Here is a 26,770-nt window from a genome sequence, read left to right on the forward strand (position 1 = left end):
AAATTGTCAGGGCGAGCCCTTTGCCACACAAATTTTTGCGAAATAAGCTAGCATTGCTAGAGAATCACAATTCAATCATCCACACGGTGTTGCAAAAGCGTTAAAAAAATAGAGTTTGCTGGGAGATTTTTTCTTGCAAGAAAATCCAAATCGGAGATGAGCGAAAACGTAAACCCACCATTAAATCGAATAAAATACTCCATATGATAACTGATAAATATCAGGGTGCGTACTTGGCAATCACTTTGCCAAGTACTCAGTAAATCTCAGTAAGTTTTTGAAAATTAGGCCAGGATTACCAAACCATTAGCTCAACTCTTTGTTCATCAGTCACCATTCAGCGAATTTCCATGTGACTTTGGAAAGTAACTTTTAGGGTAACTTTTAAGCAACCGAAGGGAAGATAGAATCAGGGGATCTCTAAAATATATTCTTCCTGCGCCCAAATATTCTTGATTTTCAATAGCGTTTTTTGTGCGTTTGAGAAACCAACCCCCAGCCAAACAGACTGCAGGATTTTTTTCTCTTAAATCAGTACAAAGTTCCTCTCCCATGAAACTTGAAACCATCACTAGCAACCGGTCTCATTCCTCAAACGCGCGTCAAACCTCGCCGGTCTGGTAGGCGCCTGGAAGTTATACTTCGCGGCAAGCGCCCGCCTCCTACGCCGCCTCCGCCTCTTTCGATTCTCAGCCGCGGCGTAATCGACCCCGCGCCAATAGCCCTTAATCATGTCGGCCCCCTTCTCGCCGATCATGATGACCGGCGCGTTGATATTGCCGGACGTGATGACCGGCATGATAGACGCATCTATCACCCGCAACCCCTGGACCCCGTAAACCCGAAGCTGGGAGTCCACAACGGCACCGGGGTCCGTCTCCGGGCCCATCTTGGCCGTACCCGACATGTGGTAGATCGTCATCGTGTACTGCCGGATGACGCAATCCCAGTAATCGTCCGTCCATAGCGTGAACTTCTTGCAGCCTGGAACAGGTCGATCATGAAACCGGGCCCCGAAGCGTTTCATAGCCTCGGTTTCAGCGAGTGCGATACCCGCTTTAACACCCTCACGTAAGACTCTGACGTCATCCGGGTCTGTGAGGTAGTTGTGGTACAATAACGGATACTGTAAGGGGTTCTTGCTTCGCAACTTTAAGTATCCTCGGCTTTTTGGGCGGAGGATCATAGGGAAGACTCCGAATACGTCGCGGTTGGTGATGTCACCTAGGTACTCGTCGTAGAAGTCCTGTCGGAGTCCGTGGGCCTTCTTGCATTGGGTGCCGCCGTCTGAGACGGTTGAGGACGACGTAAGCATGAACTCGATGTCGGGCCAGTCGTCGGTGACGTTGCCGTATTTGGTGGTGATGAAGGCGACGGTTTCCAGGCCGACGGAGGAGGTGAGGGGGCCGTCGCCCAGGACGGCGTAACGGATGGACGCGTGGATGTTGAAGATCCGGCCGATGACCAAGGAGATGGGTTGGTCGAGGAGGAAGACCAGGCCGCCGACGGCGATGTGGTCCATGAGGTTCTGGCCCACGCCGGGGGAGTCGTGGATCACGGGGATCCCTTTCTCGGCCAGGTGGAGAGCTGGACCTACGCCTGGAACAAAGGGACGAAAGTGGAGGGTTAGATTATGAGTTTGAAAAAAGTAGACGTCCGGTGTTTTCAATAGTGCCGTAACACATCCTCCTCAATGGTGGAAAGATCGTTTGAAAAATTTGGTATGGGGTACTACATAAGGTATGAGTTAAAGCAGCAAGTTGCATTTTCCTCTTGAAAAGTTCACGCAAGAAGCAATTATACAATTGGAAGTTCAGAAGTCCATTCATTAGCAGGACATTAATATGCATAGTTTCACTGATCAAAATAGTAATCACATCGAACAAATCTTATTCACGTTTGGTTTTGTATATTGTATGGAAATCAATTTTCATAATTTATAAATCCAAAATTCAATATCCGAACTTCCCGTTGGTTTTTCCGGTTTTTTTAAGTTGTGTAAATAGGTAAAACTAAAAAATAGTGATATGTTGTTACCTCCAGTACTGTAGAAGGCAGTAGATAGGCATGAACCATACAAGCATAAGAACACCTGCAATCTCGTTCAAATTCTAAAACGCTCGTCGAAAACGTTTAAAAAATTGAAGTATGTATGACAAGACAATATCGCATTATATCAATGTTGTGTTAATAACAACATAATATTGAAATTTAACTTCTGCATTTAAGGAAATCAACATGCCTTCGTAATAATTGGTAATTTAAGGCAGTATGCTGGTTTGAACACCTTTGTTCGAACAGTAAGCTCATATTATGCAACGTAAAAAGCTGTTTGTTGTTTTATACGTTTTCTTAATTAAGGTAACTTTATCTCATGACGACAAAACTTAATGAATAAAACGGTCTAAATGAATGTTATCATACATACATGCATTTTCTAGAATTTCAATTAATATTGTATTGTTTTAGGAACTTAATTTTCTTATCACCCAATGAAATGTAATAATATTTTCTTCATTTCCTGGAGATTTAAATTTTATTACTAAGTCATTTTGTCACATGTAAATAGGAAAAAAAACTCTTTTTCATCATAAATCAACATTTATTGTTACATATTTACATCTCATCAAATAAAAATGATCTTTTCAGTAAATGTCATGCTCATTATTGGGACAAAGAAATGTTTACAGACTGTTCCTCTCAGAAATGCCAGTTTTGGAGTCATTAAATAATTGTTCTTTTCTCTCTTTTTTTGTTCTGAATTGTAAAAATGCACAAAAATTTATCGTATATGATTAGTATACTGAAATTATTGACGGCTGCTCATGTAGTTGTTAATAAATTTGAATATTTTAAGATGTTCTCGCGAAGAAAATAGTGCTCCGCTGCACTTCTAGGAAGTAAATCACGATGCGTTCCTTATAGGTGAATTTTCAATCGGACATTCAGAAAGCCACTAGTCTCACTTATTCTGACATCACTAGTCTTGTTTGACACAGATTTTCATTTCTTAAAATGCAGGTGCAAATAAAAAGACTCTGCAATCAAAGTATTACAACATCTTTTGCTATAATTCTTAATGGACATTTCTGAAACAAACTGCCCGTTTGAGACAAAGTAAAATAATAAGTGTCTTTTACAAATAATTGATTTAAACTATCGGGAAATAACTCTTTCTAATTAACTTCAGCCCATCAAATTGCAAGTATTAAAATTTTTCATCTAAATCTTCAACATTTTATGTCGTAGGTGAAACGATTTTTTATGGTTAGAATATGTGGCCGTATACGGTAAACGGTTCCCTTGTCCAAAAAAACTCAAAATTGAGTTTTTAATACTTAAAAATAGAGGAGTATTCTATGGAAATTTTTAAACAGATAGTGCCTCAAAATGTCAAAGTGGGCATTAGTAATGGCAGTCTGATGGTGTTTGAAGTTGGAAAAGTGTAGACCCCAAAAAACATTTATTAAAATTATAATTTTGGAGTATTCAAATTGAAGAATTGTGGAATTTAAAGTAAATACGCTCTCTATTGCCATAAAAATAAACTAAATCTACAGTTTGTGGAACAATTTTCACTAATTCTCCATCATTTTGCGTCGATATAGTATCACTTTATTTTATCACATTTGTAACGGTACTTGTCAATGGTAACAAAATTTCTAACTTAGTCTTGATATGGTAATTTTATTGTTCCGAATTAGTAACTTTAAAAAACTAAAATAATATTCAAGAAAACCTGAGTTTTAAAGCTTATGTTTCCTCTCACGCTACAAATACAGAGTGTTGTATACCTAGTGACCGTAACACAATAATCTGGTCTCTAGTGAATAAAGTTTCCATCTAGACTTCTTTTGACCTTTAGTCTTTTAAATTTGTGAACAGTTTAAAATTCTATTGATGTTTTGTTTTATACACTTGAATAAGTGGCATATATTTTTATTACAAAATAAGCCTCCCGTTCAGTTCTTAAACTTAAGATAAACTCTTTAAATTTACTTTTGATTTTAACTTCCAGTCAAGAGTGCATAAATATGCAGTCTGTTCTTATTACTACTTAAAACTACGCCATGGGGTTTTGTTAGTTCATTACACCTGTACACGTAATACAAGCAGTTGTTACAGCTAAAAAATAAGTTACTTATATTTTTTACTTTATATTTTTCGTTCATACCCTTCAAAATATTGCTTATCGCACTTTTGGGGATTCATCGATGCTTTTTTGCCGTTTCATGATCACAGGATTCAACCATCAAAATAAATTCTGTTACTATCGCAACTAATCTATTCTCGCAAGAAGAATGTATTTTCAACTTTCATCAAATTGCATCACCCCTTAATACAGATCATAAACTAAGTACATTTCTTAAAATGGCAGTGCAAACATTTTTTTAAAAGAATCTTGGCAATTTTTTACTCTTTTTGACGATAAGAAATTACCTTATACTAAGAATAAATACACCAGTTTTACAACAAACCTTCAATTCTTAGAGTACTGTACAGTATTCGCCAATTATAATAATTTATTATTTACACTTTACAAGGTAATTAAAGCACTAACAATCTATCCAATTCTGATTTTTGCTCTTATGTAACATATCATAGCAGATTGTTGCGAAATATGCACTATTGGAAGGTATCTTATGATCGCCTCAATAAGTCCTGATCGAATAATTAGGGATCAAAATTTCGGTGTCCAAGACCCGTAAATTTTGACCGGATCGCCCCCAAAATTGTTCAGCTAGATTCAAAAAATTTCCCCGGCGTGATTTCGCAGTTTTACTGTTTTATACATTTCATGAAATTTGTCTCTGCAATTAGAACGATTTTACTCGCAATAGCACTTCATTTTTCTCCTCGTGAGCCGATTCACCCTGACTTGAAACGAATTCTCGATCCAAGCTGAATTTAACCGTTTGTTTTCCGTTTCTATCTAGAATACAAATTTTTTTCAATTTTAAAAGAAGAGGAACTTATTGCTTTAGCATTGAAGAAACGAGTGATCGAAACAAGCAGATTTCTCGTAACATTATCCATAATTTTACTTAATTTTGATTCACTCAGAAGTCTATCCTGCAGGATGATTATTGAAATTACTAGACAGAGAAATAGACTTAGAGAAAAAGTAGCGATCCTAGTGGTTGAAGCGGGCGGCTGTAATGAACCAAGGAGTTGTACCAGTAGACTATCTACCAGCAACCTACGAGAAACCCAATACTGCCGTGCTAAGGAAGAACACAGCATGAGCGCTCAGATGTTGCCATTTTTCCTTCATTAAAATTACGAAATTAACTTAAAAAGGAACTATCGGGCCTTAACGTGGAATTGTCGTTTTTTGCCAATTGAGTTTTTTTTTTCTCTTTTTTTTCAATAAAAACCGAGTTTACTGGGGAAATTCTACAAAATTTCCTCTAAACTTTACAGATAAGGTTGTTCTCAATTTAATCTAAGGTATCTGAAAATTTAAATGAAAACTAAACATAACTTTCCTCGAACATAAATTTTTTATCCTCAGACATTTGGCAACTCTCAAATGTTCATGCGGCGTTTTTCCCTTGCATGGCAGAATAGTCAGTCCATCTCATTAGTCTGTAACAACGACCCGTTTGAACCAATAGGATCGTTCTATTCTCCCGTTTACTTATTTCTCTATCGATTTGTCTATAAATTTCAATAATCAGCCCACAGAGTTCAGAAGTTAGGAGGTTTCATTCCCTCTCCGACAACGTGGCTATCCCTAGCACCCTGTCTCATTCCGGAATCGGGAGTCAAACCTCGCGGGCCTGACGAGCGCCGCGGAGTTATACTTCGTGGCAAGCGCCCGCCTCCTCCTACGCCGCCTCCGCCTCTTCCTGTTCTCATTGGCGTAGCCGACCCCCTGCCAGTAAGCCTTCACCATGTCGGCCCCCTTCTCACCGATCATGATGACCGGCGCGTTGATATTGCCGGACGTGATGGCCGGCATGACGGAGGCATCAATGACCCTCAACCCCTGGACGCCGTACACCCTGAGCTTGGGGTCAACGACAGCGCCTGGATCCGTGGCCGGGCCCATCTTGGCCGTGCCCGACATGTGGTAGATCGTCATCGTGTACTGCCGGATGACGCAATCCCAGTAATCGTCCGTCCACGGCGTGAATTTCTTACAACCTGGAACAGGCCGGGAATGAAACCGGGCACCGAAGCGCTTCATAGCCTCGGTTTCACCGATAGCCAACCCGGCTTTGACACCCTCACGCAGGACTCTGACGTCATCCGGGTGCGTGAGGTAGTTATGGTACAGCAGCGGGTATTGAAGCGGGTCCTTGCTGCGTAACTTTAAGTATCCACGGCTTTTAGGTCGGAGGATCATGGGGAAGACTCCGAATACGTCGCGGTTGGTGATGTCGCCCAGGTACTCGTCGTAGAATTCCTCCCGGAGGCCGTGGGCTTTCCGGACCATGGTCCCGCCGTCGGATACTGTGGAGGATGACGTGAGCATGAACTCGATGTCGGGCCAGTCGTCGGTGACGTTGCCGTATTTGGTGGTGATGAAGGCGACGGTTTCCAGGCCGACGGAGGAGGTGAGGGGGCCGTCGCCCAGGACGGCGTAACGGACGGCCGCGTGGATGTTGAAGATCCGGCCGATGACCAGGGAGATGGGGTGGTCGAGGAGGAAGACCAGGCCGCCGACGGCGATGTGGTCCATGAGGTTTTGGCCTACGCCGGGGGAGTCGTGGATCAGCGGGATGCCCTTTTCAGCTAGGTGCTGAGCTGGACCCACACCTGAAACAAGAGAATTTCTGGTTATTGAGATGCATACAAGTATTATGATTAGCATACACTCTCATTTCAGGATTCTATCATACAATTTTTCCAAATTTTTCCTTAATAATTCTTGATTTTTATTTGTAGACATAATTTTTAAAAAATATAATATTAATGGAAAGCATCCATCAATATTCAGAAGAGATGTAGCTATTTTATCAGTATAATTTCAAGGTATAGTTTGTGGAGCTTTCCTGCAAAAATGAGCTTTATACTGATAAAATACATAGATTAGTAGATTTGTAGAATAGAGAGAATTTCAGAAACTCTACTTTTTCGTAATTTCGAGTATTTAAGATATCGAGGAGGTACACGTATCTCTTTAATGACATTGAAAACATCGAGTACACCATTACCGTGTGTTGAAAATAAATGAATGTACCGAGGAAGGGATGATGTTAAGACATAAATGTGACCAACCATGGGAAATGGACTTACTACACGGAATCAAATTTTTCAAGACACGCAGCTTTATGTGGTAAAGTTTCTATCCTGCCAAGCACTTCTCTAAGTACATCTATTTTTATCCTTTTTCCATGGATAGTCACAAATATTTTAGTTAACAATTTGATCGGCTGTGTGGTTACAATCCTTCACCAGACGAAAATTATAACCTCAACTGTGCAAAACTCTGTCATCTACACGCCAATGCAGCAGGAATTAATAAATTACGAAACCCAGTGTTTTCTTCCCTTCATATTCGCGCCAAGATGTGATCATTTAATTTAGCCAATAACCTTTGGTAAAATTATGCTTTTCGTGAGCTCTCGTATTTTCCTCCAGTTGTTTCACTATATCGTCACCTTCCGGCCGAAATATCACAAGCGCCATGCTACGTTCCAGAATTTTTGCCGCCATTTTATTTTTTTACAGAGAAATTGTTGGTTGACTCTGTTTGAAAATTTCACTGAATTTTATCGGCAGCACAAAGAAAATTCAGTGAAACTTTCGGCAGCTTCGTTGAACAATTTCTCAGTAGAAAAATAAAATGTCGCGTCGACGGAAATTTTTAAATGTCGCACAGCGCTTGTGATACTTTGACTGGATGGTGACGATACAATGATCTCTTCAAAAAGGTAGCCTTCAAGGAACTGCACTATCAATGGAGGCTTAGATTTGCTCTTAAAATTTTACCAAATGAAGTTTTTGTATAAGCGAAATAGTAGTAGAGTGAATTCTCTTAATAATTGCGAGTCTTGCTGGCTTGAAACTGAAGCCCACGCCGCCTTCAGCTGCAGTTAAAATTAATTGGTAGCTGTACGAAGTAAAAGTTGCACAGGTAGCAAGTTTCGTTTGAACAAAGTAGCTTATTATCTAATTACGTTCAGTAGTCGACATTTCTGTATTGCATTTTGTAATACAGGGCGATTTGAAATCATTCGAACACACACTTTGTGGTTCTTTTTTAAATTACCAGAGAGAAGTCTTTAAAATAAATTGTCTGTGCGGGAGTAAGTCTTCAGTTTTTTCTCTCTAAATGCACTGTGTAACATTTCCTCATGAAAATACGCGAGTTTTTGTCAGGAAGGTTCTGAAATGGACAAGCAGAATTAGCATTCCTGTAATTAGTAAACTTTGCGTGATCCCGAGTATCCGAAAGCTCATTGAAAAATTTTGATGGGCTTGTCCGGGAATCTCATTTGATTTAACAGAACCCGCTAATAAATATTAAAGGCTTGTCATACTAATTGTTAAAAAAGTTAGTTGAAATATCGTCGTCAGGAGTAAATACATGGATACAAGTGATTTTCGAGTTTTTAGGTAAGTTTATTTGCATCAGATACTGAGTTCCTTTACTTTTTCTTTTCGCCGATTCATAAACGTAACAATTTAAAAAAAAAAATTAGCGTAACAGTTATGTAGTAAAATTGAACCAGGAATGTTTGGTGCAAATGACATCTTCATTTCCAACCACATATAAAATTCACCACAAAAAACCGCCCCTCCAATCCAAATACTACATTGTATTGAGACCACTACACAATCGTTGTTAGACAAATACTACCTTAAATCTAAGGGTTAATCATACTACTTTAATATATAAATATGACCATAAATAAATAAAATATGACCAATTTCATACCACGTTGTTAAAATTTGTGGAAAATGATATGGATAAATGTCTAAGCACCAGAACCGCTAATCACCTTATTATCCACCTACAAACTCTGTCCACCTACTATCCTGCTTATTTTAGACCTCCGCCGGTACTACGGTATTAATCATTAAACATCGTAGTAATGTAGGATGAGTTGTGACCACTACTCCCGGCATTAGTTTCAAACGCGTTAGATGGACGAATGAATTCATAACTGATTACTTACAGCAACCAGGTTCTTGGTTCGCTCTTCCTCAATTTCAGATTACGTCCAATGTAGATGAGATTTTCCTTTGAGAGATGAAATCCTACGACTTGGAAGGTATAACGCTAATTTTCAGGTGCACATTTTCGCGCAAACATTTGCAAAATGTGGAAAAAAGCATAATTCAAAACAAAGAGGTCGCTGTCGATGCATTGCAAAAATAATGACGCACAGTAACGGAATAAAATATTTTGTCGAAGAAGGCCCGCATAAATCATCCGTGCAGCAACGGATATCTCCTAGAGGATTTTTATCTTCTGTTGTTTGCAAATATTGTCTCACAGTTAATCATGTCAAACTCTAATCGGACGAGTTTGATGTTAATCTATTTTCCTTTGCAAGTCTCATTGATTGTTAACAAAAAAACAGTGAGAATAATGTAAAAAACCTGGAGACACGATATAAGATGAACAAACAAAAAAATAAGAAATCAAACGTAAAATACTCAGAAAATAGAAAATAAAAAAATAACGGGACGAATAAGACTACTTCACTCTTTACAATTCAAAAGATTTCACAATAATTATACTTATGAGAAATCTTTTGAATGGGGTTATATTTTTAGCTGACCTCGACTCCAAAAGCAGCGTGTCTGCATTTCTGATTCTTACTCTAAGTCAGATAAGCGACCAAGTTTTCCTTCATATTTGAGGATATGCAGTTTTACCTCCTTGGCAGGCGAAATAGTTGTATCACGTGTTTCGCCCCATCTTACTTTTCTACCTCGCGTTAAAGTCTCCGAGTCATAGGAAAAGCGACTTAGTTTTCCTTCATATTCGAGGATATGCAATTTTACCCACTTCGAAGTTGAATAGTTGTCATCACGTTTTTCGTTCCATCTTACTTTTTACCTCGCGTTAAAGTCTCCGAGTTATCGGAAAAGCGACCTAGTTCTCCTTCATATTCGAGGATATGCAATTTTACCTACTTCGAAGTTGATATAGTTGTATCACGTGTTTTCGCCCCATCAACCTTGTTACTCTGCGTAAACGGCTCATCAAAATACACCTCTTTTTAACTTGATGGTTTGATGGATCGTGATTCTCCCTTCCCAGCGAGACAAAATAATTCTGTTAGCTGTACTGCCAAACTGCTTAACTGCTCCTGTCGCAGCAATGTAAAGGAGCATCACAGTAACATACTGCTTTCATATGCATCTGTTTCACTAAGTTGATAACATGTTGTTACGGTCCATGTTGGTAGCAATATGCACTCAACATGCTATCAACGTGGTCGTTTTAGAGAAAATACTTTCATTGGTTTCTCACAAGTGGTTAGATGCTTCAAAAAATGAACAATTTTCTGGGGTGACCCATCCCCGGACCCCTTATGCTCCCCCCCCTTTTGAGGTGTCTGGATCCGCCTATGCCCACACTGCCGTGCTAAGTAAAAACACCGTATGAACTTTCAGACGTTGCCGTATTTACCCTAGATCTGATTGAATCAACCGAACTTTTCCGGGAATTGTCGAATGCTTTTATTCGAATTTTTTGGACAATTTTGTTCGCAATTTAATCTATAATATATGAGCGTTTCAAGGAAAAATACCCATGACTTTCCTTAAAAATACGTGTTCTATCGAGGAAATTGAGCAACTCGCGAATGTTCAACGAGCGTATCCTATCACGGCAGCACTGCTCTCTTCGTAAGAAAAACCATATATTGGAGGAAAATTGGCAGCATTGTAATGCTCATACAGCGTTTTCCGAAGCACGAGCACGGGAGTATACTGCCGTGATAGCCAAGAGAGCAGTAAGTGCATTTCCGTATGAGCCATGATTAGCACATGCTTTTATGTGTCTGGAGGCTCATCCGAGCGTGCACTTACTGCTCTCTTCGCGATCACGGGAGTATAGAGCTCAGCGGAGCGGAGGAACAATCAGATTAATTGAAAAGCAAACACTCCCGTATTTACTGCATTAATAGGGGCTTCGGCCGGGCCGGTGCAGCCGGGACCAAGGCGAGGTGCAACGCACTATAAAAAGAGCAAACAGGAGGAGAAAGTGAAGGATTGATACGTCGCGGCGCACGTGCAATTTTACACGGTTAACCCAGAGTAAGGCGGCGAAATGAGTTAAGGTCACACCGAGGACCGAGTTGACGGAGTTGACGGGGACGGATGAAATCCGCTCTTGCAAAACAAATGAGGTTATTTAACCGATGCGTTGCGCTAGCTGCAACCGCGTGCTCCAGATGAGATGGGGTTTCCAACGCTCGCCCCAGAATCCCAGATGGACCAACCTTTGGCATAAATCAGGGGCTCGTAGATGAAGGGTCTTAACTGTACACTGCCGTGCTAAGGGAAAACGCCGTATGAGCATTCAGGCGTTGCCAAGTTTCCTTCGATATACGTCGAATTTACTGGAAAAATTGTCAATATTTTCCCCCAAAAATTTCAGACAATTTTCTACGCAATTTAATCTAAAATATCTGAAAATTTCAAGGAAAAAGGTTCATGAATGCCGTCAAAAATACACGTTTTAGCAGGGGAAGTTTGGCAACTCTCAAATGTTCGTACGGCGTTCTTCCTTAGCACGGCAGTACAGGGTGTCTACTAATCCGGAATTTCTTGAAAATCCGAAAATAATACTGATTTTTTCAAGACGGTCCGGAAGTATTGACAAATCACACAACAGGACGAGGCAATAAAGTATCCCAAACCTTTGGTTGAATCTAGAGTTCACCAGGTTTTCCATTGTTCTCTGTGCTATATTCTATTCAAATTGTACCAGAACTAAAAAATTTGGGTTGGTTTGCATTTTAGTATCTATATGAAACGAATGTAACAATATTTTTAGATGCTGCCAAAATCATCCAAGCATTTCGTTAAACCTATCATTAATTTTCTCTCTGATGTGTCTTTAGATTGTTCTCCGGGAATATGTATATTTTTACATATGCTGGCAACACCGGTCACATGTCCTCAGTGTTCTCCTTTTTGAAAAATTTAATCCTGAACTTTTTTCCTAAGCTGCTTAGTGATTCATTGGAATGAACACAACGCGCCTGGCGGTTCGTCTTGGAGAAGTTTGTATTTCGAAATCAGTCAACCTTTTAAGTACAAACTGCTTCTCAATTATTATCGTGTGTCATAATTTTTCAATTAACCAATCACTCAAAAACTCTAGAGTAACGAACGGATTTGCCACTCAACTGAGAATTTTCTTCGTATGTTTCGAAAAATACCATCGCTTTAATTCTAGTACTGGAGCAACAACTTCTTGCTCATCTATAATAATAACCAGTCGTCAATACCACCGTACTAAGATGCCCGTGCCTTGCTTTCTGTATTTGGGCCATAAGACGTTGCCAAATTTCCTTTGATAATATAAGAATTTTTAGATAAACTGGTGAATATTTTTCTTTCAATTTTTCCAGACTCTAAGTCAGTAGAGAAGCAACTAAGTTCTCCTTCATATTTGAGAATATGCAGTTTTACCTACTTGGAAGGCGAAATAGTTGTATCACGTGTTTCGTTCCATCTTACTTTTCTACCTCGCGTTAAAGTCTCCGAGTCATCGGAAAAGCGACCTAGTTCTCCTTCATATTTGAGGATATGCAATTTTACCTACTTCGAAGTTGAAATAGTTGTATCACGTGTTTCGCCCCATCAATTTTGCTACTCTGCGTAAACGGCTCATGAAAATACAATAATAATAAATTATTCTTTTTATTATTTCTTCGTGAATATTTTTCTTTCAATTTTTTTGATTGCTCTATTTGCAATTTCGTCTGAAGTTTTGAAAATTCCAAGAAGAATAATCTCTACTTTTTCATGCAATAATTGTTTTATCACAAGAAATTTGGCAATATTTAAATTTTATAGATAGATTTCGAAGAAATTATGGATAAAAATTTGTCATTTTAATTATTTTAAAAGTTTCACTAAAATGTCTCTCAACCAGAATATCACTGTCTTTCCTCAACTTATCGGACCTTTCTGTGCCGAATAACTCACGTATGCAAACATTTGCAACATCCATCCTCTTATCTTAAAATTTTGAGCTCATCATTTTTCAGGCACCGATTTTTACGTAAGGCCCCCGAATTTAAAAACAACTCTTCGTGTCCTCTGTTTTATAACCCGAGCCCCCCGATTATCTCATAAACCCCCCTCCCCCCACCAGTTGACAAACATCTGTGAACGGTTGGATTTCGGTCGCGCGACCCGTGGATGATGAGCACCACGCAATGGTGGTCTCGGAAAGGTCGACCCGCGATTCCTGACGAAGAAGTCTGCAACGTTGCCGTATTTTGCTGTAAAATGTACAAATTCCATTCAAAGTAGGCATTATTACTGATGAATCGGCAGCGTTTTGGTGATTTATCGCAGGAAGCGCTTGCCGCGGATCTTTCTCGCTGTTCAAATTTGTATGCGGGCAACTTTCGCCGGGATCGGCTGTCAATACCCGATCGCGACCTTTTTCAAGGCAGTGATCACTTTGATTTTACCGCAACAATATGGACCAATAGAGAAGCTGTGAATCAAAGCACCGCATTTTAGATACCTATATCGTTTCAATTGAGTTTATAGAGGGACATCGGTGCGTGTCCATCGAATGTACAAATATTCACGCTCCCCCAAATTATGGTCGTCATCGTTGCCAGCGTAAAAACCAAATGTTATCGGTGCACCGTCGCCTGGAGGTATTTTCGTTATTTTTTAACGGAGGTTGGCGGTAAGTCAACAACTTGGCTAAATTCTCTTGATGTGGAAATTCGTCTGAGAAGTGTTGCACCCTCGGAAGTAGTGTCCAGAGACGAGATACCCTCCACTGGTAGCTTGGCAATAGTGGAAGCTTTCACGATCGGGACTTCAACATTCGACTGTTGATCTATTAGTGGATGGTTAACAACGTGCTGGAGTTTCGCTTCGCAAACGAACCAAAGTTTGGGAAACTTGTTTGGCTCATGCGTCTTCCAAAGCTCACCATTCACCTAGGAGGCAGGTCAACAGCCGATAAAAGGGTGATGACTACTGCCCCCTAATACTTGGACGGAATTAAACAGAAAGGAACCAAGCCACATCGGGATAGAACCGAGAAAAAGAGGTTTAAAGTTTAGCTCGTGCATAAGACTCAATGTAAAAGATAAACTTCAAGTTCAATTTCTGCAAAATTTGCTCCAACGAAAACTTTGAATTTTGGCGATAGATAGCAGAGCAGTGGTTGCGTTCAAACGACTCATAACTCAATTTTTTCCAAAATGTGGGTTGGTTCCTTTCTACTTAACTCAGTCCAATTGTCCTTAAGAAAATTTTGAATCTCCGAAAGCAAATGCTTCCACTTGTCGCTAATAAGAGACCAATGGAGGGTGTCTTGTCTCTTTTAGTGTCTCTCCTTGTCTCTGTACGTTACCCACCCAATAACACGGAAGAGGAACATAGCCCTCTTTCCCTCTTCCTCTATACTTAGCTGGGCGACTCACCTGACAACATGAGCAGCTGGGGCGAGTTGATGGCGCCAGCGGAGAGGATGACCTCCCTCTTGGCGAGGACGGTCTGCTTCTTGCCGTCGCGGATGAACTCCACGCCGTAGGCCCGCTTCGTGGCCGGGTCGATGAGGATCCTGGTGACGTGGCTCCACAGGGCCGTGTGGAGGTTCCGGCGGAGGCGGATCGGGTTGAGGAAGGCCTTGGCCGTGGAGCAGCGGTAGCCCCGACGCATCGTGAACTGGTAGAACGCGTAGCCCGTCTGCTTCTCCCCGTTGATGTCCCGGATGTCGTAGCCCATCTCCTCGCCTGCTTGCAGGAACGCTGGACCTATTCGCAGAAGAGGTTGAGATTAGCATTTGAGTATTGCATCCGTTGCGCTAGATGTAGAATCAGGCACTGAAGAAGAAGGTACAGATTATAAAGATATACTGTCCGTCCCAGGCTTAGAGGCTTGAAGTTCCGGGAGTAGCAGCCGTTACTTTAGTCACTGAATCCGGAGCACCCGCAGAAGCTACGGCTCTAGCACACGGGGGTCCGCGAAGCGAGTTGTGGAGAGCGCGAATCCATGCCGAGCTCGGAGGCTGAATGTTCCCAATGTAGCAACCATCGCTCCTGTCACTGAGTGCAGAACAGTCGGAGAAGCCACGGCTGCAGGACCCTGAACTTACGGGATCTGAGCCCAGAGTAGACAGTATGTCTATACTAGAAGGCAACGCCCCGCAGTCACAGTCGCTGCGCGGCTCAATCCCCAAGGGCACTTCGTGCTCTCCATAGCTCGCTTCGCGGACACCCGTGAGGTGATCTTAAGAGAGTGAGTTCATCTAGGGACTGTCCTCTATCGAATACTGCAAAAATCATGGACTCATATTGAACTTTTGAGGCACCCATGAGCCATGGGCATGTGTCTAGAGCGTTCTAGCCAGGGCTCATGAGTTAACGAGGGAGCGCGGCGACGGCTCCGTCACTGGCGCTTTATATTTCCCATTCATTCTTTTGGCCCGAGCACACCCGATCTTTTCCACCTGCACATAGTTCTGCTTGACAGAAATAATATGCCCAACTGTATGCGACACTCATGAGTCACGGGCATTGGAAAAGAGTCTTGTGAACAGGGCTCATGAGTTAAAAGACTGCGTTGCGGGGCGTCGTCGCCTCTGACGTCACCAGTGCTTTTTAATTCCCATCCATTCTTACGGCCCACGACTAACCCCTCGAGCACACTTATTCTTTCCCACCTGTCTCTGATTCCGCCTACTAGAAATACGTCCTATCGGTCCAGCGCGGCAACAGGACGACGTAATCCGAGCAAGACCGGAATCCGTGGACTTCGATCGACGTGGTCGATCACACGAGGAGCGTGAAAACTGCCGAAAGATGGCGCGACCGACGACGTCGATCTTCCGTCTCGCGCCCCGAAACAATGCCGCCTCATTTCGGCCGATTATCCAACAATGGACGCGCTTGCCCAGAACAATCGGCTCACGTAACGTCAGTGAAAGGGGAAGCTGCCCGCAGACAGGGAGCCGGGGAGCACCGGCACCGTCCCCCGTGGAAAAACCACGTAACTTCCTATCCGAACCTTATGTAGACCTGCGGTTCTTCCACCACGGTCACGAACCCCTCTTTAGAAGAAACTACTCAACTACCCACGGAAGCTATCTATTTTCCTGCGGTTTTTCCATCACGGTCACAAACCCCTGCTTTAGAAGAAACCACTTGAATACCCACGGGAGCTATCTATCTACTTGCGGTTTTTCCATCCCGGTTGAAAACTACTCCATCCAGAGTAAAACCACTCAACTGCCCGAAGGGAACATTCGTTGGATGGCTGTTCTTGCTTAGCGCGGGGAAGAAGGCGGTCCGCGCCGGGCAATTGGGCATTGCCCGGCGCGCTGCCCCAAGGTCGTCATAGATTCGGCCAATTTCACATCCAATGACCAGGTAATTCCTCGCTTCCGCGCCCATCAATCTGATCGAGTTCCGGTGGCCAAATTTGCGCGGAAACCCGGATTTTTCCGTCGGGACCCGCGTTGAAAGAGCAATTTCCATTCGAGACGAAGATAATGGGTCAGTTGCGCTATGCGCAGAATGCTTTGGAATGGGTTGGAACTGGACGTATCCAGGAATCCAGGTTTCTCGGGAAAGTCAGTCGCTAGGAAACGGGAGTTCCCGGAAAATTTTCTGATGGCTCTGAAAGGTATGAGTGATTGCCGCTCGGAGAATGAGAGTTCGACTCATGTGGGACACGGCATTTTTTCATCTAACTTTTTTGTCACAGAAACCGAACTTTCATTCAGTATACCACCTCTTGGTTGCTATGACAAAGATATTTGGTTACAACCACACCGAGAAATAAAAATCGGTCGTATGAACCGTAAAGTTCGGTGTTCAATATCGGCCGTCCTACTCGGTTCATGGAACCGATCGCACAAACCAAATTGAACAATGGAAAAAGCTCGGTTGCATGAACCGAGGATACGTTCCTGGAACCGAGAGTTCTGTCACATGAGCTGGACAGTACGGTCGACATTGAACATCGTACTTACCGTTCATGTTACCGAACTTTTTTCTCAGTGACTTCAGTGTTCAATTTGAACCGTAGTTCAGTCCCTGTAACCGAAGTTTTTTTCTCAAAGCATGTTAGGGTGTATGTGCGTATGTTTCATTGTTGAAGTTTGCCCAGAAAGTAGATTCCAGGTGGGAACTTCCTTGGATTAGTTCCTGCTCCCAGAAACGGGAAATGTTTCTTTTGGACCCTTTCAAAGGAATGGATCTATCATTAGAGGCAAACCGCGTTTTCCGGCAAAGTTAGATCTGCCCAGGCAAAATGGCCCAGGTACTGCGGGCTAATCGTTGAAATTGATAGACAAAGCTATAGACTCAGAAGACGTAAGGAGTATGGAGCAATCCTAATGGTTGAAATGGTTGGTTCCCATAGACTAAGGGAGAAAATGATGGACTAACTATAGGGTCTCTCGTAGGTTGCCGTTACTTAGTCTATCATCTACCTTTCTTTATCCATCGCAACCACCAGCTTCCACCAATAGGATCCCTCCATATCCCTTTTGTCTTCTTTGTCTATAGCTTTGCCCATCAAACTCAACAATCAGCCCGCTGGACCCGGCTCCCTCGAAATTTTGTTTCTGGCCGCACCACTGATTTATTGTTTCATATTTTTTTTTAAACTAGTCCAACTCATATCTCTTTACTTCCTTTTCGCACGGCCCGTTTTATTAATTGAATTTTTCGTGTCACGTTCCCGTCTCGTTAAGCGGAGGCGCAGCCAAAGAAAGCAATAAATCACGACGGAAGGAAGAGGAACGGAAACAAATTCCAAGTTTCGGCCGCGGCCCCCGGGGAGGGGGGGGGGGGGTAAAACAAGTCCCCCGATTGCGTAACGCGGGGCTCATGCGCCGCGGTGATTAGCGCATCTCGTTTTATAACCCACAACTGCCGGAGCCGCCGCGTGCCCGTGTCCGATGACCATTAATAATCACCCAAACTCCGCCGCGCTAAGGAAGAACGTCTTATGAACATTCGAGAGTTGCCAAATTTTCTTGGATAAAACGTTCATTTATGAGGAAAATTATCAATATTTTTTTTTTGAAATTTTCAGGAACCTCAGGTCAAAATACAAAGAATATCCCCTGAAAAATTGGAAGAAAAATATTCATAAGTTCACCAGGGAAGTCGTGTTTTATCGAGGAAAATTTGGCAACGCCTGAAGGTTCATACGTTGTTTTTCCTTAGCGCGGCAGAACTCCGTTGACCGCCGTCGTAAATCGAGCTCCGTAAAAGGCTCGACCCCTTTGTTCGTGGGAATCGATTAAACTACGCTTCCTGCGTTAATTGAAATGACGATTGGATATACTGTGTATGTCAAGTTATGAGTCTCAGATGTTTGAATTTGGAGCAACGAACTTTCTACCAGTCTTACAGGGTTGGACTGACCTGGGGGGCGGGGGGGGGGGGGACGACCGCCCTCTAATTAATTCGAGACGTGCGAAAACCGCCAAAGTCTATTTTTCCAGTCTTCTGTTGTTTTGAGTTGATAATACTTTTAAAGAGTTGATGCAACCATAAAAGTGATGGAAGGGCTCGTTTTGGGATTGAGGTAACCCGAAGACGAGTATTAACGCCACACTGGAAAAAAAAAACACATTGGATCCAGAGTCCAGACTCTTGAAAACATTGACAAGAAAAAATACTCTTGATTAAATCAGATTTAAGCTTAAATCAAAAGGAAATCCGCTCAAATTAAAAGGCTTGGTTCTTGATTTAAGCTTAAATTTGATTGAATCAAGAGTATTTTTTCTTGTCGATGTTTTTAAGAGTCTGGACTCTAGATCCAATGTGTTTTTTTTCCCAGTGCACTCTCGTGGTTGCATACAACTCCGAAAAGTATTATCAACTGAAAAAAAGCTGAAGACTGGAAAAATAGACATTAGCGGTTATCGCACGTCCCGATTCAATCAGGGTCGTTAGGAATCCATTTCTAATTGGTCGTCGTATTTTAGGCCTACACAGTGTCAAAAACGGGGATAAAGATTACATTTTCACGGATTGTAAAGATTACAAACTGGAATGGACCGGGGCACGTGGGGGCACGTCAGAGAACTTACACTAACAAAGTGACTTTAACGCACGATGAGGAAAGTAGCGAGTGTGCTCAATCGGGTGGATCAGGTTCAGATAGGTCCATCATCGTCCAAAATATCAATATTTCTCCGTTTTAAAAAGACAAAATTAGGCGCTTGAGCTGGCGATGATAACATGTCAGAAGTTGAATCGGCCAAAATATTATTGAGTCTCACAAAACGTTACAAACTGAGGTTGCTTTAAAGGCAAGTCCCCAGATTCGAATTTGTCCAAAGGTGACAATGAGCAGTCTCTGCTATCGATTTTTGTGTGTATATTGTAATCCAGGCTAGAAATCCCTTTAACGAGGAATTATTATAATGTGTTAATAAATAGCAGGTATGTGATATAGAACGAAGATATTTAATGATGCGGATTTTCGTGTGGGTTACTAGTAACGTAACAAGAAAGCGGGCATCTTTCGTAAGGTGACCATGATGAAGTCTTTTGTACACTCGTCTAGAGAATGACCTACATAATATGAGGACACAGGACAAAAGTAAGCTGATATTTTCGTCTTTAAAACTTTGATGACGCAAGACTGATCTTTGAGACTGTCTACTTCTAATTTCCTTTGAACTTCGCCGCACAGAATGATGGGCCGAATTCTTACTCTTATTCGAACTCATTGAATATAGAACGGTCAATACCCTGCGTCTGAATTAGAAATAGTACTCTTTTTCAAAGCTTCTTTCATTGTTTAGCGTAATCTCTTTTATATTCGAACCCAAAGAACTATTTTTCTCAATCCTGAAAGTCATCAGAAACTTCAAAATTTCTTTCAAAGCCCTGAAAGTTCCTCACTGCCCTAAATTTTTCTAAAATCTGTAAATTTTGCAAAAACTTCTGGAGTTCTCTAACTCACCGTGTATGTTCGAGATTCCGACAAGAATCTCTCCGAAAAATTAAAAGCATCTTAAAATTCTTTCAAAATGTTACGAGAACACCTAGGTATAAAAATTACCAAAATAATATTGTCCATGAATTTTCCGTATGAGAATTCGCGTGATTTCTTTTTAAAACTCCCATTTTCTTGGAGTGTAGTTAAAATGCAAACCAGCCTCATGATTGATTCCTATTTACATCATAAAAGAACATGTATATGAAAAGAACATTACATTCTTACACTTATTGTTTTATATTAGCCACTCACAATCCACACCCTCTCTTTTTGTTCTCTAGTTAGCTTTTGCTCCGCAGCCAATCAGCTCTTCTTCCCGTCAACATAATTTCTTAATTTTAATCTTCAGCGGTTTCAGACACCTCGAACGCGAGGGTCGGCGTAAAGAGGTCTGTGAGGTTCCCCCCCCCCCCCCCGCAAATTTTCAAAATTGTAAAACATCTAATATGCAGTTTTGGTCAATTCCGTCATGATAAATTACCAAATATAAGCGGCCTTCCCTCTTCTTTCCTTCGTCCCTTCCTTTTTTCCTTCCTCCTCTTTTTCGGGCGAATGGGGGAGGGGGACGCACGCCCCCTTCTCCAGGCCATACATTTTTTGCAAAATGTTTGATACTCTTTGGCTGTTCGATTGCCTTCCAATATATTTATTGACGGTGATGAATAATTTTTTTTTTTTTTTTTTTTTTTTTTTTTTTTTTACGCCTTTCTTGATCAGTTTTCTTGAGTCATCTCTTGATCCATCCAAGTCTGTGTACGTCTTGGAGCCTATCAGCTCCTTTGCCTTCTGTTTATTAGTAATAAGTCGTCTACTTTCCTCTTGTTTCAGGTTAGTCGAGATCCATGCTAATCATGGGACTTATGAACTCCATTGCAGTGAAGCTCTGGGAGCAGGAATTCTGGGCTTTGATGTCGTGTCTCGTCTGGTTGTGAGTCAATACTCGAACCTGTTCAGCCATTTACCGTCCGCTCATCCCAGCGCAGCACCGCGCACGTGTGTAAGAGTCTCAAACAGAGCTGACATATCGCTTAAGAAAAAGTAAATTGTGCTGTTCTGTTAAAAATATTTAACGCGTAAAGTACTCGTAGTTCATTCAAGATGCCGACATTCCATAAAAAATTAACTGTTTTTTCCTAGGTACATGGTCATTTAGATAAAAAAAACATTGGCGTATTGCAGAATATTTATTTCATCTCAGTTAGAACCTCTTTTGTTGGTCATATTGTACCTCGATGTCCTCTTAAAGGGACGATGAGATAAGATTATTTGCAGCAACTCTCCTAAAGTCCGAGGAATCTAAACAGACGATCTCCGTTTTTCGTTGTTTATTCTCATTTCAATTCGATTGAATTTCAAGATTTTTTCAATGTATCTGTATATTTGCGTGGTTTTAACCAAGATATCAATCATTTGATTTTTTAAAGTGCTCTCGCCATTTTTACAAAAAAAAAAAACATGCAGGAACAGGCGTCATTTAGATCTTAAGGGAAGGACGTTATGTAAGATTTGTTTCTTCTCTTCTTTTTTTCGTGGGAGGTGTTGTTCCTGATAAATATGCTCTCTGGCTTTTACATGCGGATAGTATGATCCAGTGGTTCTGGATGAGAAAATGAACTAACTCGAAAGTTAAAAAAGAAATTACCAAGATTTTTTAATTTTCTTTTCTTCACAAGCGTAACCAGTAATCCAAGAATCTACTTTCCATTCCTGTGTACATCTGATTAAGTGAACCATACTTTTATCTACTTCATGAAAATGTTAACTTTTCACAGAGAACTGTGTTCGTGGCAACTCGGTCATGCTTTCTCGAGAGCTTTTAAAAACAAAGCTTTTGAACTTCCAAGGAATGTTTCCCTCTCTCGCATGAGCTTTTGCTGTGCTTTCGCAAACATGTTGCCAACGTGGCAACGGAGCGACAATAGGGTCTGCAGTTAAATTCAAGGATCAACAAAGCACGAACGGCAGAGAAAGCAAAAGTGGTTCCGTTTTATCTCGACTTGGTGACATGGAGCATTAAAGCTCGCCGGCATTGCGGATGAACGCAGCGGATCGAGGAAGTGTCCCTCATTCCCCTCCCTCCCTCCACCCCACTCCCCGACCGCTCCTTCCAATCAAAGCTCGACTTATTCTCTGCCCCTGAATTCATTGAAACGCCGCACGCTCTGATCCTGAACGGAAGTTACCCTTCACCCTTCAGGGTTCGTGACGCTTTAAAAAGGAACTGAAAATGTCGTAGTCGAAACCCGAATCCTGGTCACATTGTCATGCGACTGGTCAAATCCAACGTAATTGAGCAACATTAGTTTGCAAAGGTTAGATTAGGTCAAAGTAGGTTTGGCTAATTTAGGTTAGACGGGATGTTGGAGTTTTTTAGCCAACGTGCGTAAAAAGTTCAGCTTAAAGCTGATATCTCATTACAGAGGGAAAAAGCTCACACTCCCCCAAAGAGAGTGAGCGTGAGCGTTGAGTGTGAGCTTTTTCTCTCAGATGAGATATCAGCTTTAAGCTGAACTTTTTACTCACGTTGGCTGAAAAACTCCAACATCGCGCCTTACGACCCGTGCGTTTACCGCAATCAATTTGTGTAAGTTAGGTTAGGTTAGATCAATCCAACGTAATTGAGTAATTTTAGTTTTAAAAGGTTAGATCAGGTCAAATTGGAGTTAACTAGTCGGTTTTCGGTATTTGACCAGGATTTGGGATTTTGTCTTCAATAAATATACTAGAATTTTTTCTCTAATTTTCAAATCTTAATATCTAATTTGAAAAATAGAATGAAATTGTGAATCAACCACTGTACTAATTGCGAGGGGCGTTGGTTCATTTGAAAGGTGTTGTTCTCAATGCTTCGGGAAAACTATAAATTATTTTCTGGGGTTCGTCCCCGATTTTTAAATCCCTAAAAACTCATAAATTGGATGAGGGGAAGTGGGGGTTTTTTGTTTTTTGTTTTTCGGAAAAGTTGTGTTGCTACGCATCTTACTTTACTGTTTGCTGTCTTTTTATCAGCTGTTTTCATTCAACAATCATCATTAAGTGAGGTTACTTCCAACACTCAACTGCCATCAACTTACATTTTTCTTTTCCCGCGTTTTTTTTTTTTACGGTTTTTCATGATTGGTTCCATATTTTTCCTATTGCCAATTTTTTCTCATTAAGTCAATAACCTCCAAGTTTTTTTTCTCATTTCCGATCAGAACTTTTCACGCTGTTTCTTTTCAATGTGTATAAATATGTTTATTATTAATTTCCATTTTCATTTCATCCTTTTTCTTCTGATTTATTTTTTTTAGTTTAAAAATTGAACTTTTCAGTTATGATTTTGTTAAAATAATAATAATTATTACTAATTTTAATTTTAAATTTAACAGTTGTTATGAGTGAAATTTTCAATGACCGAGGCGGTCGTCCTCCAAAACGTGGTCGCGTTTTCCAGAATTCTTCGCATGTTCGTTTAGTGAAGCAAGAACTTAACTCTGTTATTAGTATAGAAAATCAAAGTTTCATTTCTTCATTTCGGAAGTATAAAATTGATGATCAGAACTTTGATGAAAATTTTGTTACCAAATTTTCAGTCGGTTCAATGAATATAATTTGTCATCATTGTGATGCTCGCCATTTTCAGGGTGAAATGTCCAATGGTCATTTTAATAACTGCTGCCAAAATGGCTTAATTTCTTTACCGAGTATTCGGACAAATACCGATTTGAAATCATTATTTTTATATTCTCCAAATTTCATAAAGCATATCAGAAATTATAATAGTGCTGTTGCTTTTGCCTCTTTCTCTGCAAATCGAATTGATATTCCGGGTGATGGACCTTATTGCTTTAAAGTTCAAGGATCCATATATAGGTAAGTTTATTTAATATTTACCGTTACGTAACGTACTTTTTTCAGTTTCTCAGTCCGTCCCTCCCTCCTTCCCACCCCTTAAAGCATCCGGAATGCAGCTGCATTCCGGATGCGTTAAGGGGAAAAATGAAAAAATGAATCAAAGCATCTGGAACACGTCCCATTCGGTGGCAAAGTTATATTATTTAGCGGCGATTTCAGACAAGTTCTACCAGTCGTGCCTAAAGGTAACAAAACACAAATACTGGAAAACTCGATTCAAAAATGTAAGGTTTGGACAAAATTAACGAAGCTTTCATTGAAAACTAACATGCGAACAAACAAAGACCAACAAGAATTTTCGAAGTGGTTACTTCAACTTGGAGATGGTAAACTGAAAAGTGACAGAGGTGAAAATATAATTGAAATCCCGGAGCATTACAAATGTAAAGAAAAATCAATAGTAAACCATGTCTTTGGAACAGTTTTAAATGAAAAAAATGTACATAACGTCGTTCAACGAGCAATCGTTTGTCCACTAAACGAAGATTGCGATAAAATAAATAAAGAAGTTATAGACTTGATAGAAGGAGAAAGTAAAGAGTACATTAGTATTGATTCAATTATATCAGACGACCCAACAGAAGCCATTAACGTTCCGCTAGAATTTTTAAACTCTATTACACCATCAGGTTTACCACCTCATAAATTAAACTTGAAAATAGGTGCAATTGTCATGTTGATTAGAAATATGAATTTGGGTGGTGGATTAGTTAATGGTGTAAGATTTATAATTCGAGGAATGAAACAGAACAGTTTAAAACTTGAAATAATAACAGGAGTTGGTCAAGGAAACATTGTATTCTTACCTAGAATAAAATTAATATGTACTGATCCGAACATGCCATTCGCAATGTCCAGAGTCCAATTTCCTTTAAGAATTGCATTCGCAATGACGATAAATAAAGGACAGGGACAAACTTTCGACAAAATTGGGATTTTCCTGTCTCAGCCTGTGTTTTCTCATGGACAGCTATATGTTGCATTCAGCAGAGTCAAATCTTATAAACATGTACAAATGTACATTTTATCGAGTGAAGAACAAGGGTACGACGAAGAGAAGAATGTACTTTTTACGAAAAATATCGTATACCAAGAAGTCTTAATTTAGATAAAAATCCAAAATGTTCATTCAAAACAAAATATTATACAACTGCAAAACAAACCGAAAACCGCATTCTTCAAATACATGTAACATACCTACTTCGAGCAGAAGACCATCAACATACCGGAACTTAAGTAAGTTTTTATTTTTATTTTTCTTGAAAAAAAGCACAAAAAATTAAAGCCATAATTTCCGACCACGTTAGCAGTATTAAAATAATTTTAAAATAACTTTAGAAACAATTTAAAAGAAGATAATTTTTATACTTTCAATAATTCAGACAAAAAGAAATTAAGAAAAAACGAATAACTAGAAACTTTCAATTTAATGTTCTACAAACAAAACGTGTTTGGACGTAATTAGAGGGGGTCATATGTTCCCCAAAATCAGGAGCAGAAAAAGAAGAAGAACCAGAAGGAACAGCTACTGAAGAAGAAAAAGAAGAAGCAAAAAAAGAAAAGACAAAAGGAGGAAAGAAGAAGAGCAAAGTTGTAGGAAATATAGGAAGAAAAGCAGGACAGAAATGGCAAAAAAAGAATCAACAATTTAATCAAAAAAAAGCAAAGTATTTAAAAAATAAAAAAAGATCTTATTTAAAATTAGTTTGAAAACAAATGTAAAACCTAAAAAATAATTTTGTATGAAGATTAAAACAAAATTTTAGTTTAAAGTTTACTAAATAAAATTACAATTTTTGAAAACATTTGTTATATTTATTCTCTCAAAAAAATAATTAGACCCGATTCAAAGACAAAACAGAAAATTAAATGAAAATAAATAAAAAAAAAAAAAAACATGTGAAAGTGAAAAGTGTACAGGAAAAATAAGGGGCTGCGAAGCAGCCCCATAAGCCCCTAGTCTTCCTATAACCCTGAATTTCAGGAATTGTCCCAAATGCACTCTAAATTACCTAAATTAGCAGAATTTAATATGGTTATCTCATTTACGCTCACTCTAAAGATCTCTCTTATTACTGTGATTTCCTTTCGCTTCATAAAGAGACTCCCCAAAATGCCCAATACAGTCGATGGTCGACGCACACTAAAAAAAGTTACGGGCTTTATAGAGATAGTTCCGGGATCAAAGGCTGAAAGTTCCGGAATCTGCCAGGATTTTTGGCCTTTAAGCCTGCCATGCGGATGGATGATGGTTTGTCGAAGTAGCCCGCAGGTATACGGCTTCCATGACCGGAGTTTGATTGTCAGTCAAGTATTTTATCTTTTTACCATTAAGTAGTAATAAAAATTATTGGAAGAGGAAACTTCCATTTTGAAGTAATTCTTAAAAACCTTTGAAAATTGAGAAAATTGGTGTGTGCATGCTTTCGGAAGTCGTTAATTCTTCCAATTAGAGATCGAAAGTCCTTGAAAAGCCTTAAGTTTTTTCACGGTAAGCTGTCACGAGCCGTGTTTTTTCATCGTGAGTGAAAAATTCTATTATCGGCTACTTTGATGGCTTAAAGTCGAATTATAATAGAGGTGCGGTAGACTCGGGTTGACCGCAAGCTCGGCTTAGTAAACCGCAGGTACCGTCATTGACTATTCAATTTCTCCTACTGTGGGTTAAGAAGTTGAGGCGTAGCATCAGCAGCAGTTACATGTGGATATCATGCATTTCTTAGCGATTAAC

General features: G+C 40.3%; 1 protein-coding gene across 2 annotated transcripts in view; it reads right to left on the bottom strand.

The window, feature by feature from the left end:
* Nucleotides 1-497: 497 nt before the first annotated feature.
* The window catches only part of LOC109034008 (glucose dehydrogenase [FAD, quinone]), a 31,166-nt gene continuing 4,893 nt past the window's right edge, over nucleotides 498-26,770 (bottom strand). The window contains exons 3-4 of one of the 2 annotated variants that reach the window (XM_072303522.1): nucleotides 14,598-14,930; nucleotides 498-1,599 (exon numbers count right to left, since the gene is read on the bottom strand). In XM_072303522.1, coding sequence (XP_072159623.1) covers nucleotides 572-1,599; nucleotides 14,598-14,930 — 1,361 coding nt within the window. In that variant the 3' untranslated portion in view covers nucleotides 498-571. Of the gene's footprint in view, nucleotides 1,600-2,039; nucleotides 6,766-14,597; nucleotides 14,931-26,770 lie in introns of those variants that run through there. The other variant, XM_072303521.1, reaches the window with a different exon arrangement.

The sequence above is a fragment of the Bemisia tabaci genome, chromosome 8 (genome assembly GCF_918797505.1).
Source record: "Bemisia tabaci chromosome 8, PGI_BMITA_v3".
In the NCBI taxonomy this organism is placed as follows: domain Eukaryota; kingdom Metazoa; phylum Arthropoda; class Insecta; order Hemiptera; family Aleyrodidae; genus Bemisia; species Bemisia tabaci.